The sequence below is a fragment of the Pteropus vampyrus genome, unplaced genomic scaffold (genome assembly GCF_000151845.1).
Source record: "Pteropus vampyrus isolate Shadow unplaced genomic scaffold, Pvam_2.0 Scaffold55, whole genome shotgun sequence".
Lineage (NCBI taxonomy): Eukaryota > Metazoa > Chordata > Mammalia > Chiroptera > Pteropodidae > Pteropus > Pteropus vampyrus.
In genome coordinates this window covers 6,175,502-6,195,546 of record NW_011888836.1, presented here as the reverse complement: position 1 = coordinate 6,195,546, position 20,045 = coordinate 6,175,502, and the positions used below count along the sequence as shown (strand labels likewise).

The following is a 20,045-nucleotide window of genomic DNA, read 5'->3' as shown; positions in this document are numbered from 1 at the left end:
CTGGGTTTAGGTGAACTGTGCATCGGTTCTGAGTACAAGGCAACACGTGTTGAAGGGCAAGGATACACAAGTGCAGTATAAACCACTTTGGCACTTAACTGAAGGGAGTCCAAGTTAATATGACTACTAGACAGTTCAGGGTGTGAACTCCAGTATTGTACCCCTTGTTTTAAGGATAATAGTACCTCTCTCATGTCGGAGTGTGGCGAGTGACTACCTAGGATCCTTAAAAGAGGGCTGGTCCAGTGATAACCCAGGAAATTGAAGCTACTGGCAACAGAGGGCCCAAGTACCTTATACCGACTGTTCTGTGCCTGTTATGTAAACAGGATTCAGTAGAACTAACTTAGATGCTTACCTAGCATTTGATGAGATATTTACTTTGTGAAATAATGCAAGCGACTGTAAATCTCCACATACTATTTAAGTGCAGTAGGGTACAACCATGTGTAATCTCTTTACACATGCATCTAGTCTTTTGCCTTTAGTTATTGCATTGAAATATAAAGAACAGTGTACAAGACATGCAGACTGACAGGCAAATTGGCTTATATAATGAGAAATTAGAACTACAGCATCTGGAATGGTCAAATAATTTAGGTCAAATGGTTTAATGGTGTAATTAAAGTAATCAAATAAGGGTTCAAATGTATTTTTTCAATATATCAAAGTCATGTTCAGGCAAAGTGTTGTTTTAAAAAAACTATTAGCTTAGTCCACAGATGTAAGTTATCAAAAGTTACCCAAGGTAATTTTGATGTTGAATGAAGCTTTTAAACAAAATCATTTTAAATGTACTTCTCAAAGCAAATTACACAATTAGAGCCCCCATACTTGTAAACTGAACATTCTGACACAAATGCACAAAATAAAGCTGGCAACATTGAAAAAAGTTAATACTATTTCTATATACTTGCAATGAATAATCCAAAAATTAAATTTTAAAAATATATCCACTTACAATAACATCAAAAAAATAAAAACTTAGGCTTAAACTTAACAAAATAAGTGCAAGACCTGTAAAATGAAAATAATAAAACACTGTTAAAAGTAAAGGAGACTTAAATAGAAAGATATCCCATGTTTATGAATCAGAAGACTTAATATTGTTAAAATGGCATTACTTCCCAAATTGGTCTACGGCTGCCTTCTTTGCAAGTCACTGAACAGTCAAAAAAAAACTTGAAAAAGAACTAAGTTGGAGAACTCACACTTCCTTATGTCACAACACACTATAAAGCCACAGTATTCAAGACAGTGTGCTACTGGTGTAAGAAAAGACCAATGGACTAGAACTGAGAGTCCAAATATAAATAGAACTGAGAATCAAATTTGTGGTCAATGATTTTGACAAAGGTGCGACCATTCAAAGGGAAAGAGCAGTCTTTTTAACAAATGGTGATGGGACAATTGGATATCCACATACAGAACAATGAAGTTAGATCCTACCTCACATCATACACAAAAATAAACTTAAAATGGATCAAAGACCTAAATTTAAGAACTAAAATTATAAACTCTTGAGAGAAAATATGTGCAATCAATTTTTGTGGCCCTGATTAGTAAATGGCTTCTTAGATAAGACACAAAAAACTACAAATAAGAAAAAGATATATGATTTGGAGTTCAAAATTAAAAAACTTTTGTGCTTCAAAAGACATCAAGAACATAAAAAGAAAACCATGAAATGGTAGAAAATATCTAGATTATATAATTGATAAGTGAACTGTCTCCAGAATATATAAAAAACTATAACAAGAAAAAGATAAATAAACCAATTTAAAAATGGACATAGGATTTGAATGGGCATTTTTCTAAAGAAGATATATAAATGGCCAATAAGCACATGTAAGATGCTTGACATCATCGCCATTCAGGAAATGTAAAGCAAAACCACAACGAAATGCCACTTCACGCCCACCAGATGGCTAAAATTAAAAAGACACACAATAATAAATGTGAGGATGTGGAGAAATTTAAACCCTCATACATTGCTTATGAGATTGTAAAACTCTGGAAAACTTTGAATTTCTCACAATGCTATATAGTTACCATATGACCCAACAATTCTATTCCTAGGTATATATCAAGAGAAATAAAAACATGTAAATATTTCTCTATTTCCCAAGAGAAATAAAAATACACAAAAACATGTACATGAATGTTCACAGCATTATTATTCATACTAGTCGAAAGGTAGAAACCACCCAAATGTTCCATGAACTGATGAATGGAAAAATAACATGTGGGACAGCCACACAGTGGAATGTTATTTGGCAATAAAAAAGGAATGCAGCTCACAGGAATACCAGAGGAAAAGAGAGAGAGCAAGAGATTGAAATCCTATTTTAAAAAATGACAGAAAACTTCCTTAAACCTGGAGAAGGAAATAGAAATACAAGCCCAGGATTCCCAGAGAGTCCCAAACAAGATGAACCCAAAGAGGCACACACGAAGACACATCATAATTCAAATGCCAAAGGTTAAAGACAGAGAATCTTATAGGCAGCAAACAAAAAGCGGTTAGTTACCTACAAGGGAGCTCCCATAAGACTATCAGCTGATTTCTCAACAGAAACTTTACAGGCCAGAAGGGACTGGCACAAAATATTTAAAGAGATGAAAAGCAAGCACCTACAACCAAGATTATTCTACCCAGCAAAGCTATCATTTATAATTAAAGGACAGATAAAAAGCTTCCCAGATAAGAAAAAGCTAAAGAAGTTCATCACCATCAAGCCAATATTATAGGAAGTGTGAGAGGGACTTCTTTAAGAAGAAAAAAGAAAAAAAGATTTAAAAAATAGATAATAAAACAGCAATAACTACATATCTATCAACAATTACTTTATATGTAAATGGATTAAATGCTCCATTCAAAAGATAGGGTGGCTGAATGGATAAGAAAACAAGACCCTTACATATGCTGCCAGCAAGAGATTCACTTCAGACTGAAAGTAAAGGGAAGGAAAAAGATATTTCATGAAAATGGAAACAAAGCTAGGTAGCAATACTAATATCAGACAAAACAGACTCTAAAACAAAGACTATAACAAGAGATAAAGAAAGATCCAGTTATCCTACTTCTGGGTATTTATCCAGAGAAACCCAAAACACTACTTCAAAGGGACACTGAGAATCCATATGTCCATTACAGCATTATTTACGATACTCAAAGATATAGAGGCTACCTGGGTGTCCATCAGTGGATGAATGGACAAAGAAGAGGTGGCTCATATATACAATGGAATATTACTCAGTCATAAAAAGAAGAAAAAGAAGAAAATCTTGCCATCTGCAACACCATGGATAGACCTAGAGGGTATTGTGCTGAGTGAAGTCAGATAGAGAAAGACAAATGCCGTATGATTTCACTTACATGTGGAATCTTAAAAAACAAAATAAACAATAGAAATAAACTCATAGATACAGAGAACATTTTGAGAGTTGCCAGATGGAGGGGGGGTTGAGAGATGAGTGAAAAAAAAGGAAGGGATTAAGAAGTACAAATTGTTAGTTACAAAACAGATGTGGGGATGTAAAGTGCAGCATATGGAATACAGTCAGTATTATCTTAATAACTAAGAAAGGTGTCAGATGGGTAATAGTTTTATCAGGGTGATCACTTTGTAAATTACATGTGTCTAATCACTATGCTGTACACCTAAAATAAATATCATATGCCGACTGTAATTAAAAACTTTTTTAAATATTTAAAAAAGGAATGTGGCACACTTGAGACATTCTACAGTATGGATGATCCTTGAAAACATGCTAAGTGAAAGAATCTAGTCATGAAAAGTTGTATGTCATAGTTGTATGTTATCCATTTACATAAAATGTTCAGAATAGGCAAAATCACTGAATCAGAAACATCTGCAGTTGTCAGAAGCTGGGGGAGAGGGAAGTGGGGAGTGACTGCTAATGGATATGGAATTTTGCAGGGGAATGATAAAAATGTCCTAGAATTAGTGGTGATGGCTACACAGCCTTCTAAATATACTAAACTCACTGAATTGAATACTTTAAAAAGATGAATTTTTGCTATGTAATTATATCTCAATAAAAATGTTATTTTAAAAAAAATTATTATTTTGGCCAGGATATAGACTATTAGTAGCATTTTCATAATGTAATCCTAACAAAGTGAGTTGAGTACATAAGAAGGACAAATAAACGAAAAAAATAAAACCTCTATATGCTTTAACAGAACACTTATGGTGGCAATGTCACTATCACCGAACAAATAAAATGGCTATACTGTTTTGTTTTTATAAACTAAAACCATCTTATAGTTGTCACAAAACCTAAGTTTACAAGATTTAAAAGGGGCAATATCCTCATTTAGCACTATTATTTAACCAGCTGCATTTTCCAGGTTTAGTTCTAAAAGAGCTAAAAACAGACCTGCCTTTTGTCATAGAAAGGGTAAGTAAATCTGAGCTCTCCTGAATCACTACTCAGTGATAAAATAAGCAGGAGAGACCAGAAACATATGAAGGCTCTGAGATTCCTAAAGCCTTAGGATCTTACTTAAAACAATAATGGATTATTCTGAAAGTTATAGCTACAGACAGTAGACAAGGATTCCATGAATAAACAAAAACAAGAGACTGACCTAAAAATCTCATTTACATGATTAATTTTAACCTCCTCTATTAATCCTTTATAGCAAAGGTGATTTAAAGAACAAAAAAGAAAACATACAATTTGTCTGAGTCTTTCCCTCTATACTTCTGATTAAAAATCGTGATAAAAGCAAGAAATAAAAAAAAAAACTGACTTAGATAATTTACAAATAATATTTTTAAGACAAACTTTCCTAAAGCTAAATTCCCAAGAGACTTCTTACATTCATTTGGTTGTCTTTAAAATTCTCCAATATCGAACACAGTTGGAAACAGATGGGTTATTTTGGCCTTATCACAGTCATAAATAAGTAATTTTAAATTGTTTAATACTATTTAACCAACAGCACTTTCTATTCTCTCAGATTAACTTCACATAAAAAGTACTTACAGATCAAATACATTGACAATTTTATGAAAATTTTAAACATACGGGTTATACATTTAAGATTAATTAAATGCTGACCTTTATATTAAAACTCTGCTTAAATCCTAAACTATTAAAAAAGATTTGAAGGATTATATTCAAGTTACCTTAGGCATTCAATCATGCGAGAAGCAATTTTCTTCCGACGCATCATGCTGAATACCCATATTCGACTTATCCCACAGATTGCAGGCTCTGGCAAAGTTGAGCAGCACCAGGCTTTTTGTCTTTCAAATCTGACTTTTTCTTCTTCTGATCTAATAACTGGAAGTTTCTCTTCTATAACTCTGTAGCCCTAGAGGTATCAAAATTGGAAAAAATTTTAAAGTGAGAATATTACTTAGCAATTGTCTGGTACTGACATCAGTGAAGTCACTACATTTGTCTGGCTCCTTAATAAACTACGGGGACCATTTATGCTTTCACTCTCATTTTAGGAAACAGACCTGGATCTACATTCTGTTCTAAGACACTTAACTGATTATGCCACCATAAAAGGTAATTAAGCTTTGGGTTCCTTACCTATAAACTGAAAATATCCGTTTCTTTTAGAGAACTGATAAAGTAATATCCTACAAAGCACCTTGCCATGATGCTTGATCTATATTAGGAATTGAATGTCTTCCCTACCTCCCACGTTTTAAAGACCAGCAAATTTAAGAACTCAGCAATCCTAACTGTTTCTGTGATTGCTGCCATTGTTCTAGGGTTCATAGTTGTGTGGGAACTAGGACTAAAGATGGCGGAGTAATCAAGAATTTAGAAAGGTCCTTTCCCACATTCGCACCTCACTAAAAAAAAAATAAAGTGCTTTAAAAAATATAAATCTCCTCTGCCAGTCTAGATGCAAAAAAGGACATAGCCAGCCTTCTGACGGGACATGGTATAAAACTTAAAACAATAAGACAACACAATTGCTGTGAACAACAATAACAAAAAAGCAAACATTACCTAGCTATCTTCTAGTATAAATATTTCTACATTTTTGGAACTAGGTAGAACAGGAAAAAAAACAAGGGTTTGCACTGTAAAATAACTCAATTTCAGCATGGCAAATTTTTATGAGTTAGTCATTTTACATCAAATTTATATCCTCAAACTACCTTATCAGTTATTGTTTTAAATCAATTTTGTTATTATAAATATAGCAAGGTTCATAAAACCAAACAATTTCAGGTAGAATCTTTTTTAAAAAGTAGCTTAACTTGTAGATATTAATTCACAGAAACTTATTTTGACTTTTTACTTTATTAGAAAATTTAATGATGAAGCACACACTTGTAGGCAACTATTAGTATTCTGGAAGATACTAACTGAACAGAAGTCAAATCCAATGTACACTGAATTCATCAGCAAGAACTCAGCTGAAAAAAGAATTGAAATGAGGTATGCCTAAAAGTGAGCATGATTAGGGAGTCCAGAATCTTCTTTTATCTTAAGTTGGTCTGTTACTACTTAACTCTTTTAAGATAAACATACCCCTTTTACTGTGATTCTATTGTGGTTTTTGTATAATTTGGATCCTAAATACAATCCTCATCTAGAAGTAAAAGAAGTGGTGATCTATTCTGAGAGCTGGCAACTTTTTATGTAGGGTGAGAGAGTATTTTAAGCTTTGCAGCCCACCTGGTCTCTGTTGTAACTACTTAACTCAGTCTTTGTAGTATGAAACAAACCAGACAATATGTAAGCAAATGGGCACAGCTGTGTTACAATAAAACTTTATTTACAAAAACAGGCTAGATTTTGACCCCGAGCTATAGTTTGCCAACTCTTGATTTATTCCAGTGCTGAAGGAACTGAGACAGACCTGGAAACTTCCTACAAAAAATTTAACAGTACTTTTGATTTATAGAATTTTAACTTACTGACTTGAGAAACTGATTCCCACTGAAAATACAGCTCCAGTGTAGTAAAGAATTACACACAGGAATTCTTGCATTCTCACACTCTTCCTTACATAAAATGATAAATTTACTAGATTATGTTATTCAAGATGACATAGTAAACACTTTAAACACTGAACTACATACGAACACTTTAAAATCACTTACCCATTGGATATGTTCTGCAATTAAGCAGCCAACTACTTTTTTGTCATTAGAAATAAAGAGAAGTGTTTTAGTTCTGGAATAGCACATTAGTGGAGCCTGTTGGAAACCTAAATCATTATCAACCATCTCTCTAATCTCGTCAACCTGCCAAATAAAGAACAGTATTTTTTAACAACAAAAGCACTGTATATATGTAAAAATATACTATTTCAATTCAGTTAAGTATATCATTCCAAGTATGACACCTTTTAACGAGTTCTTTTGAATGACTATGCTAACCAATAACTGTTTTTCAACTGGACGATTTGCCTAATGAGGGAAGAACTGGAAAGTAATGCCAAGCCCAGCATCCGGGGGAACAAGAGAAGTGAGAGCACCTACAATAGGCAATAAGAATATTAAGGCTTCCTATTAGAAGCATCATAGGTTTGAGAATTGGAGAGTACTCCACTGGACCCTTAGTCAAGGAAGCCACTTCTTCCCAAGCCTTAACTGGTACTCAAAATGGAAGTGGGCACAGAGGAAAGAAATACAGGTTTACTCCTTTATCAACCATTTATAGGCCGGACATTATGCAAAGCACTTTACAAATATTATCTCACTTAAATCCAGTATCCCTTGGAAGGTTATGGTTCCTCACTTTACATACAGAATAAAATTCAAAGTTAAGTAACTTTTCCATGTAAGATACTGGACATCTAGAAAACCAAGGAGCAAGGACTTGAACTCCTAAAGTTAATATGGCATCAAACTATCTCTTCTAGTATACCGCCTAGAACTGCGGTCAAAGTCAAATACGATAAACTCAAACTTTTGTAGGCAAAGTTGAGATTTTTTGAAGGCACTTAAACATTAGTTCCTTCCCCAGTTAAAAACTAATCTTCAAATATTCAGTCCAATAACTATGGATTCGTGTTATTAAGTTAAAGTACAAATAACCCCTAAGAGAGTCAAGTATTCATACCTCTGCCATGCAGAAAACCATGAAATACATCTCCTATTCAGAGATGAAAAATCAAATCCTCTTATTCCTGGAACAGTATCCCAAAATACAACTCTTGATTTGGTTCCTAAAGCAAATTACTCACAATTCCCTAGATTTTAATTTTTAATCTATTATGGGTTACTAAGTAACTACAGTAGGTTACTAAGATTGTGCCCTGAGAACCTACAATGAAGAAATTAGCATTTACTTAGGATTCTGAGTAATAAGAAAAGTCTGAATGCCACATATGGTGCTGTAGCAAAGTGTGCATTGTGCATTTGCAAATAATCACAGCTGGAATTCCAAAACATCCACAATTTAATTTTCGTTTAGTCAATCACTAATCCAATATTAATTCAACAAGTATTTGGTTTTGTGCAAAGATCAATGTTTCAAATACAAGACAGATGGCATTTTTACATGCCATTCTAAATGCTACTGTCTATACTTGTTAGGCAATGGTATAGGGCTTATTTGGGTATCTGGGATTGTCCATTCATTTATACAGTGTTATCTGAAAAGTCTGAAACCACAAGATAAACTTTAGAACATTAGCTAAATTTTCAAATAATAGGTTCAAAGTATTTTCCTTCAACCTCTCTATTTCTAAATTTAAAGAGGTCTAATTACTGATCTAAAAAAAAAATGCAATAAATTATTTTCTTTGTATTTCTAGGCATTTGGACACATTCTAGTGCGCTTAAGTTTTTCAGAGAAACAACTGGACCCACTGATTTACACTGTGAGGCAATTCTGGGGAAAAAAGACATTCTGAATATATTATCTGAAAAGTAATTAACATATTATTTCAAAATAAGTTTATCCTATGGTTTCTTGGCTTTTAAGATAGAATATGGTTCCAGATTTCATTATCTCTCCGGTTTACTTCCCTGAACCCTTAAAGTACAAAACTCTTAAGTTGGACTAAAATTTGCATCACACTAGATATGAAGATTTTCTTTAAGTTTTCTACATTATATTTATAAATCGGAATATATCTTGTTTTTTCTCTTAACATTATATAACTACATTGTGTTTAATCTCAGGATTACTATGACCTACTACTAGATCCTTTTCTACAATAAGTTTTTATTTAGAAATCTGCTCAGAATAAAACTTTACATTTATTAATTTTAATTTTCTTCATTATTATGATTCAAATTTTAATTTTAATTCTACTTCTTGGAAACACCTATGTGGCATTATTAACTAACTAGTATGCCTTCTACACCATCACTCAAATTACTGATAATACAGACAAGTAATCAAGTCACTAAAAATTCATTTCACATAACTAGAAACACTACAAAGTTTAAGTATAATTTTTCAGTTGGGTTGTATTCGTTAAATGTTTATTTTTTTGTTTTCAGAATTGGTGCTTAAATGTGCTATTCTAGCAATGTGTTTTATATTCTTAAAATTAGCTGCAAAAGTATTTTATCTATTCTACATGAAATTTCACTAGAAATTTACCTTTTTCAGGGCATACTTTGGATCTTCAGGAAGAACCATTATTATCCTGCCATCAGGATATTCAGCCAGAATTCTTTCTTTTTTCCAGCCCTAGATATTAAAAAAAAAAAAAAAAATTATGTACATTTCATTTATCAAATTTACGTACAGGAAGAAAAATACATCAATGTGTCTAAAAATTGCAAATGTGGAAAAATATATGCTCATTAATGTTTAACTAATGACAAGATAAATCAGCTATTTTGTTAAGCAGACAATAGGTCCAATGCAAGCTAATTTTTTTATAATATTGATTCAGCAATACCACAAAAGTATTTCTAATTTATCATTTCCCATTTTAAATTAATTTTGAAAATCGCACACCAAAAGTAAGCCCCTTAAAGTCAATGATTCCCAGAACCTAAAGGATAATTCTCCCAAGTTTCTTGATAAAATAATTAAACTCTTAAATTTCTTTGGAACATGGTTACCTCCACAAACAAACACTCATGGATTTTATGTCTAGCATGCCAAAGACCTCCAGGAGGTTTTAAATGAACTGATTTGCATGCAGTAGTCCAATATGTAAGGACTAAGTGTTTATTTTTATTGATCACAACTATCAAAGTCACAAGAAGGAGACTATAAAAACATAACTACCTTCTAAGAATCTAATAGGGAAGGAGAGGCTACGTTGTGTGTATCTGAAGTTAAACATACTCAAAAAAAGAGAGGTAATAAACTCTTCTTCAGATCCACACTCGTGGTGATTAATGAGCAGAACCTGCATGAAAAAAAAAACAAAACAAAAGCCACTTAAATCTAGTAAGATGGGACTGAACCAGAGGTTAAAACTAGGAGCTTTGAAGTTAATAATAAGTACAGAAGGAATGAGTTTAACTGGTTGTTCCATTTGTCTTACCCAACCAACTTTACATAAAAAAAGCCTTTCGAGAAGTAGTATGTACTTCTAAAACCATCATCTAAGATCTGAGATCTGTTTAATAATATAAAAGCTCAGTGAAACCTAGAAAAAGGCAACTAAAAGTAGTATGGCGAGTCTGAAAGGAGGGTGATTTTCTTAAACAATTCAGAATGGTTTTTTGGGAGGAGGAGCAGGATCTTAGCAGAGGACCAAAAAGTCTAGTAACAAGCTTGATATATGTGACAATTTGGATTAAATCTTTTAAAATCAATTTGTTTAAAAAAACAGAATACTGAAAATCCAGGTGATTATGTATGGTAAAGTGTTCTCAAGATTTGAAAAGAAGGAATAGAAACAAGTCATAGAAGTCATTTTTTTTTCAAATGAGAAACTAAATCTGAATCATATCCAAATCTGAATATAGGTAAACCATTTTAAAAAGGCATAAAAGAATCACTTCTTTAAAAAAAAAAAATGATAATATGTTATTTTGGGCGAAAGCTTTTTAAATAAATCTATTTGCCATAAAATGAAAAGAGACTTTTCATTTTAAAAATTAAACTACAAATTCAATAAAGAACTAGAAATTTAAGTAACCCCAAATTATAAGAAAGTAATACTTCCTGAACTGAATTACCTAAAGATAAGTTGATTTACTATTTCTCTATTATCTTTAAAAACAAAAATACTGGTCTAATGTCATTATATTGCACCACTAAATTATTTTGCTTTACTGACTTTTTAGCACAAAACTTTCTCTTGAGAGACTCACATGTTCATGGAGAAAATGCTATTATAATTGTGTTTGACATAATTTTATGTTTTAAATGACTGTTTCTTCATGCACATATAAGGAGCAGGAATTCCAAAAGGCAGAGTAATTATTGCTTAGGTTTCTAATATTCATGAATGTTTTAATGGAAACTTTTAAAGAGTTCTAGAATAAAAATTCAGGGTTTAAATCCCTGTTCTTGGCAGTCACTAGCTATATAGCCTTGGGCAAATCTTTGGAACTCTCATTCTCTTTCCTGAACTAAGCTATGTACAAAATGGCAGTCATCACTGCCATCACTTAGTAGGTAAGAGTTATTAAGATGATTCTTCACAAAGAGTTGCCACTCAGTAACTTAATAACTTCCTATTGGTATCAAACTAAAGTCAATGTACTACTCTAAGAAAACACAAGTCAATAAAGTCTTCAAAGTTAAACAACAATAAATTCAAATTGTGGATAAAGAATAGATAAAAGAACCAAGCTGGCTAATGTCTGTCAAATAACATTACTCATGACATTTATATGACTTAACTGTAGTTAACTTTTTCCTGGAGTGAATAACGACTTGATCCTCCTGACTTTAGAGAATTTAGAGGACAGGAAGCCTACTGCTGAATTTGAGGCAAAACGGAAGTTGCAGGGAAGGGTGCATGCAAATCGAAGGAATAATCAAATAGGCACAGCTTTTTTGCAAAGATATATATTCCAACGCAGTGCATTTACACTTCTCACCTTTAGTTCTAACACGTTACACATATCCCTGTGATAGCAAGTAGTGTTTCCCAAGCCCCAATTTTCTTAATTCACCCATCCAGCTGCTGAAAGGCAGAAATCTTTATATTCCTAATAGCAATTAATGATTATATTTATCCATGCTGTTGTAGTAACTCTAAACTTTGGAGTCTAAAGAATGAAAGGGATTTCTCTTCTTTTTCCATTTAAAAAAAAATAATTATTGAAAACAAAATACGCACAAACAAAAGAAAGAAAGCAAAATACATTGAGTGATTGACACAATGATATATATAATTCATCAACCTGTGAGTTTAACTGTATGTAAATTATATCCCAATTTAAAAAGTTCAATAATAATCACTTTCATAATGGCTGAATGAGAATATCTTGGTAAATAAAACCAACAATCAGCTTTTAAAAATGATTATCAACAAATATTACAAGAAAGAAAAAAAGACATAGGGGAAAAATCTTTAGATTAAAAGAGACATGCCAACCAATACAATATATGGATCTTAATTCAAACAAAAGTATAGAAAATTATACTGGGGGAGTTTTGAACACTGAGGAAAATATTTGATATTAAGGAATTAGTTTATTTTTTAAAGGTGTGATTTATATTATTTAAATTATCTTTATGATAAAAAAGAGTAATCTTTTAACCTTTTAGAAATACATATTTTATAATATCTACTAAAAATGATGATGTGATACCTAAGGTTCACTTCAAAATATTTAAGAAGGTTGGATGAAAGAAGATTGTCCATGAATTGTTAATTGTTGAAGCTGGGTGCTGAATACATGGGGATTCATTAGGGTGCATGTGCACGTATATACATGTGTGTGTTAAACTCTTTATTTTGGAAAACTTATTTTGGAAAATCACCCATTGTCAAAACTGTACCAATGGACCAAGGCTTACTCAAACACCATTTATTTAGAAGTGAAAAATAAATGCAAAACGAATCTAGTCAGCAGAGCAGTCAGACCTGAGGTGGGGAAAAGCAGTGACTGTAATGGGGGCACAAAAGGGCTTTCTGAGATGCTAGTAATGTTTCTTGTTACAAAGATGTTCACTTTGTCAAAATATACCATGAAGCTGTGCATTTATTTGTGTACTTTCCTTTACATGTTGCATTTCAATAAAAATTTTACTTAAAAATAAAGGAATCTGAAAAACAGACATTTTACTTCTAACAGCTGCTATCAAGGTTGAAAATAAATATATTTTAAAAACCATCTCCTTTTAAAATCTTAAGCTTCAGAAATAAAAGTACATTAAAATAAGCTCATTCCAAATTCAGTCTCATGCTCTATTTGACATTACCCAAGTCAAAAAAGTACAAAAAACTGCAGAAAAATTGCAAAAGAGAAACTATAGATTATTGAAACATGTTTTGTTGAAATGAATTTTGAATGTAAATGTTTATATTTATGACTATTTTAAAAGTCAGCAAGGATATACATCAAAATATAAATAGAAGTTCTCTAAGTCATTTAATTTCCTTTTAGCGTATCTGTATTTCCTATTTTTTCTACTTTGATAAAATGGCATAATAAAAGAATATATTTAACTATCCCAAGCAGCCATTTTTAAGTGCATGTCTGGACATTTCTTTGCAAAAATAATCTTGTATTAACAATAATAATAATAGTATTTGTTTCTAGTTAGTGCGACATTTACTGATCTTTAAAGTGTTAAAAACATCAAATAATGACATGGACATTAGACGGCAAAATTCTGTCAATTCAAGAAATATGTACTGACCACCTACCATATGTGACACCACTGTGATCTAGGCAGTACAATATAAAGGTAAAGAGGACTTTAAAAATTAGAAGGACCTAGTTCAAATCCAGACTCTACTATTTACTAGCTGTGTTGCCCTGAGTCAATTACTTAACCTCTCTAAACCTTGGTTTCCTCACCTATAAAATAGATACAAAAACAACTACAACTCACTATAAAAGAAGCTGAGAAAACACTATAAACATTAAGCACAGTGCTTAGCACAATAATATGTACCCAATAAATAACAACTATTATTATCATTATAGTAACTAAGCATTTTCTTGTAGGTCTTTTAATCTTCAATACCTTTATGCCTTACAAAGTCATTGATGATCTGGCCCCCACCTAGCTCTTCAGGCTTCCCCTCAGAAAACTTTCCCAACACATGATACAGTCACAAGTCATACTGAAATACTTAAAATTTCCAAATCTTTACACATACAGTTACTCTGTCCCAGTATGACTTTGCTCTATTCCCTTCTGGGAACAAGGGAACTATTATTTGTCCTTTCTGACTCTACTCAGGTGTTAACCTCAGTTTTCCAAACTTTGTCAGATATCCTGGCTCTACATTCAGACTCTAGCATAATCCATACGAGTTAAATATATTTGCTTATCTTGTCTCTTATATTTTTAAACTCTTGTAGTCTTGGAATATAGTAGGTAGTTAATAAACACATGAATAAGATATGAGCCTAGAAAAAAATTGCCCCATGTGATATTTTTTCAAAACTAAAGTGATAAAGATTAGATAACTTGCTATAGTCATAAAATGAGTGGCTCACTAAAATAAACTACATCTTTCTAGTTTGATTAATTTCATATTCTTTTCTATTATGCCACACTGACCTCAAGAATCTTAGAAATCTAATAGAGAAATAAATAGTACACAAATGTCTGTAATACAAGGTGTAATCCATATACCTCTATGCTTGAAAGGAAGTTTTCCTTGATTCAAACTAAACTTTTGTTATACTTCAACACTTCTGAATCCAGAATTAGTCTTACAATCAATGTGTATATTTATTGATATACACATTGGTTCTCTGCAATATTTAATGTATTTAATTTTCAAAAAAGCAGTTATGAAACTGACACAGTAAAGAAAAGGCAAAAATAATATAAGCAAAGTGTTGCAATGGTTTTGAGAGAGAGAGAAAAAACCCTTATTGGGATTAAACAGGAACCCAAAAAACATCTACACAAGAGATGGTATTTCCCCTGAGAGTACAGAATGGGAAGGTACTCCTGGTAATAGAATGCTATGAACTAAAAAACAGACACAAAAAATTATGAGCTATACCCAAGACAATGAGTAGATCAATTTTGTTTAGAAAGATAAGAATTTATAAGGAAATTATGAGAAATGCATTTAGAAGAACAGACAAGAAAGAACCATAATGCAAAGGGCCATGAATGCCTGGGTGAAATCAGGAGAAATCAAGGAAGATTTTAGACAGGCAAATTTCATGACTATAGTTGAATTTAATGAAAATGAATTTGGCAGCTGTATTTAGGCCAGATGTACAAAGGCAAAAATGTTATGAGTTTTAATTCCCAATTACAAATAGGCAAAATATATATCCTTCTTTCTGCCTGTTTCATTTAGAAATTATAACTACTTCATAATTTTATAAAAGAATTAAGGGAAGTTTAATACAAATAAAAAGATTGTAGCAGCCCTTGGTACACAGGAAGCCATAATTAATGTCATTTATTATTATTATTATTATTATTATTATTATTATTATTATTATTATTATTATTATTATTATTATTATTATTATTATTTCTCTTGGATGTAAAATAAATTAATTGGTATCAATTTATTTACCCCAAAAAATTCCTCTAGGAATTAAAGAACTATGAAAATCATTAAGAGAGTGAATTAGGAATCAAAGAGTATATACAGGAATTCAAGTTTTATTTTAGGCAAATCTGACTCAATTCGAAAAGTGTTTATGGACTTTTCATTTTTAGGTATGCTATGATAGCAGAATCTCTTTCACTAAAACTTCTCTGGTTCTCTGCAATATTTAAACTGAATGGACAGAACTTGAACCCCTAAAACCTTTGATTCCTCCAGTAAAATTGTTTTGGTAAATCCTGTACCCTAGGACCAAATTCACTTTGATCTAGAATTAAAGAAACTACAGGGATCTGGAGTTTTAGAATGACGAAACTATCGAGGTCTAAAAACGAGACGTAGTATATAGACCATAGACTCCCAAAGCATCAAAACTGTTGGACACACCACTATATGCTAAGCTCTTAGCACAGTAAATTAAGTTTCACATAAATATTTTTGAAAGGCTGGAGTGTGCTTGAGAGCTAAAGCCTCTATGAAACCAAGAAGTTAACCTCTTTGTGTCTCAGTTCTGCAACCCATAAAAAGGGATAAAAACCACTTCACTGGGTTACAGTGAATTAAATAAGTTAATACTTAAGAACACTTACAACAACACTTGGTTACAACTAAGAAACTGGAAGACAGGGAGGTGAAGAAAGCAAACATCAAGAAGTCAAACATTGTATTAATATTAAAATTAAAGTCAACCAAGAGAACTAAACATAAAAATATAACAAAAACTGGGAAGAAAGATTTTACACAAAAACATTCACATATTGAAATATATACAGTATAAGCTACACATACATAGCTTAATTTATTTAATTATGCTGGAAATGATGAAACAGGCAAAAAAGTGCTTAACTGCTGGAGAATGGCACTGGAAATAGGGTAGGGGGAAAGGAGGCTTTTCTGATTAAATTGTCATTACACTGCTTTTATATATTTTTTAAAAAGACAGGTTGAATAAAAAACTGAAGGCCACTCTTTAATTCACCTAAATCAAGAATTTTAAGGAAAAGAAATGTGAAAAGAAAAATTTCTCCACAAGGAGGTTTTGAAATCAAATGTCCTTAAAAGAACATGTTAAAAGAAGTATTTAAATGCTCTTTCTTGCAGACAATATAATGATAATATGTAATAAAAATTTTCAAAGCCCTTTCATAATTGAAGGCCATATGATACTGAAATACAATTTTAAAAATTACTTTGGGAGGAACTCAATAGGTATGATGAAAAAGCAACATCTATTTTTCAACAGTTATTTTCCATTGTTCACACATCCTTACATGTATGTATGTTTTTAAATGATAGTTTTCACCATTCCCTGAGAAAAAATTAAGTCTTTAGAAACAGGTTTTTATGAGTGGAGCTTACTATGTTCTGAACAGCAGAACATTTTCATGAATAAAAGGGTAGAATCTTAAAATTATTTGGAGCTTAAAGCTTCTGATTAAGTAAAACAAAAATCTAAAAGAGAAGTAACGAAATCTGTTCTTTATTAACGTAACCCAATTTACCATTCAGGAAAAAAGTATGGAGCTCAGTTTGTTCTATTAGATTTATTAATATACAACAGTAACATTCTCAAATGATGTCCACCTAATCAACTTGCTGAATTAACCAATATTCGCTTTTCTTTGTGTAAAGAAACTGATTCCTAGAGCACACCAACTGATTCACAACCAGTAAACTACTTTGGTATTCCACAATTGAGTGATATGATTTTACCAAGAGTCATTTGTTCATAAACCTGTTTATGCTAATTTATTATTTTAACTATAAAATACAATTAACTATTACCTAAACTGACAAAATCAGACTCCAAAGATAGTTGTTTTAATGATACTGTTAGAATATTATGGGAAAAAAGCAAAACAGGCCAGCTCTTTTCAAAATCAGAAATATAACAAGAATTATTCTGCACCCAGATTCTCCGAATTTGCAATGTCTAAGATCTCGCTCTATTTTTTTTCTCTCAAAGTACATGGCTAAAGTATAATTTACATGAGAAAAAAACAAAGCTAAATTAATCAGGGGGTCCATACTCAAAAAAAGAGTCTCCCCACATCAATTATATTTAATATACATTTATATGCTTCAAGTTATAGTAAAATGTTTAAACTATATAATGACCACATAAAAGACACTGTCATTTGCCTATCTCCCAGCCATTCTCTCCCATTCTTTTTTTGCCCCATTTTGTTTACGGTAGGAATACATGCATCCCCAAGAATAAATTAAGATTAATCTAAGTCAGTGTTTCTCAAGAGAGCTATTACTGACATTTTTGACTAAACATTCCACTTTCCTTGGAACTGTCATATACATTGCAAAAAGTTTAGCACCCCTAGCCTCTGCCCATTAAATGTCAACAATACAGCCCACAAATTTCCAGATGCTCCCTAACAGATGTTACAAACATCCCATTATCCTACTTTGAGAACCACTGCCATAAGCCAATCATCATCTTATTTTTGCCAGAGTCTTGTTTTGCTAGTTCCCCTGCAGCTAAGGGTATCTACCAGGCCCAGTTCTGGTGAATGAGAGAAAGGAAATTTTGCAAGAGACATAATATATGTAACATAAGCTTCTGGGAAAATGTTCTTCACTGATAAAAGGAAAAAGTCACTTAAAGAACGCTTTCTGAAAGAGTTCCCGCCCCAACCAACAGTCCTGCTTTAAATCTGAACGTGGTATCTGGACTACAACGGTCCACATGGAACAAGCCTAAGACTACGTACTTCGACTTCTTGTTAAGAAAATATATATCCTTGATTTAAGCCACTGTTGGTTGGGCATTATGATAATAAGGGTTTCCACTTCAATCAACTTCTATTGTAATTACAACATCAAAATCTATTATTATAGCAATTATATTTCTTATAAAATATAGTTGGGTCAAACTCAGAGAAATGTGAAACAAAAGGAATTCTGAGATTCTTTTCTCTCCTGTCATTCTCAGAAGAACCCTAAATATCTCTCTACGTGAATTCATGAATTAGTTAAGCATCTTTCAACTTGTAGCAATAACTTCCCAGCATATAAAAAATATTTTGATGTAAATCTCATCTCAAGGTCATTTGGGGCTTAGTGAGCAAATATACTAACCTCATCAGTATTGCTCACAATTTTAAAAAGTTCATGGTCCAAACTCCACTCTACCTCTATATTCAAATATAAATGTAGCCTCCTAATCCATTACTGAAAAATATCCCTAAAAGGTACATCTTTGGCAGTTCTACTTCCAGTTAGGATAAAGAAGGGCACAAAAGATCGCTGTTGCTGCTGTAATAAGAAAACACCCAAAAAATTAAAAGGTGTGTTTTCTTTAAAGGCAATGAAGAACTATGGACTGATTTTCAGAGATGAACCACAAGTCCTTCCTAGGTGAGCAGAGACCAAGTCTGAGAATGGACAATGAAGCAAGATTACCACAGGTAGAGGTAGGGGAAAAGAGTCTCCTGTGCTGGGACAAAGAAAAGACAATCAAATTCTTAATGGCCATAAGTGAGCCAGCATGGCAGTCTGAAATCTGGAGAAGCTCCAAACACAGAGATAAAGCTCCACCAATTCTCTCCCATGGGTCATCTGCCTAGTTGTGCTAGAAGGTATGGAGAGATTTGTGTCCTGTGGAGTTTAAAGCCTCAATTTCTGCTGGAGAGAGAAACACAATCCCAAACTCAAGACATTAAAAACTGAAATGGATGAGAAAATTAAAATTTCATCCCAATTCAATTCCTAGTTAGATCTAAGACATCAGCCCCTTACCATAAGTCGCCTAACAGAAGGAAGGGAAAGTTCTTGGGGAAGAGGGGAAGAGATTATCTACTTCAGTCTATTGGTTTTTTTATACATGATGTCCAACATCCAATAAAAACTTATGAGACCAGATAGGAAGACTCAGTTTTTTCAGGAGGTCAGTTCTTCCCAACTTGATCCACAGAGTCAATGCAATCACAATCAAATTCCCAGCAAATTATTTTGTAGGTATCAAAAGACTGATTCTAAAGTTTATATGGAGAGGCAAAAGATACAGAATAATCAACACAATACTGAAGAACAAAGTCAAAGAACTGACAGTACTTGACATCAAGACTTAATATAAAGCTACAGTAATCAAGAGAGTGTGATATTGGTGAAAGAAGAAACAAATAGATCAACGAAACTAAATAGAAAGCCAAGAAATGACCTACGTAAATATAGTTTGATAAAGGACCAACAGCAATACAATGAAGACAAGATAGTCTTTTCAACGAATAGTGCTGGAACAACTAAACTTTCACATGCAAAAAAAAAAAAAAGATCTAGACAAAGACCTTACACCCTTCTCAAGTTAATTCAAAACGGATCACAGAACCTAAATGTAAAGTGCAAAACTATATAACTCCTACAGTATAACAAAGGAGAAAATCCGGATAGC

The 20,045-nt window shown here is 32.4% G+C and overlaps 1 protein-coding gene across 5 annotated transcripts in view; it reads right to left on the bottom strand.

Moving 5' to 3' along the window:
- ESCO1 (establishment of sister chromatid cohesion N-acetyltransferase 1) overlaps positions 1-20,045 on the bottom strand; it is an 82,138-nt gene that overhangs the window by 29,448 nt on the left and 32,645 nt on the right. For 4 of the 5 annotated variants that reach the window (XM_023530832.1, XM_023530831.1, XM_011360455.2 and 1 more), the window contains exons 9-11: positions 9,568-9,657; positions 7,110-7,253; positions 5,163-5,350 (exon numbers count right to left, since the gene is read on the bottom strand). In XM_023530832.1, coding sequence (XP_023386600.1) covers positions 5,163-5,350; positions 7,110-7,253; positions 9,568-9,657 — 422 coding nt within the window. Of the gene's footprint in view, positions 1-5,162; positions 5,351-7,109; positions 7,254-9,567; positions 9,658-10,206; positions 10,331-20,045 lie in introns of those variants that run through there. The other variant, XR_895905.2, reaches the window with a different exon arrangement.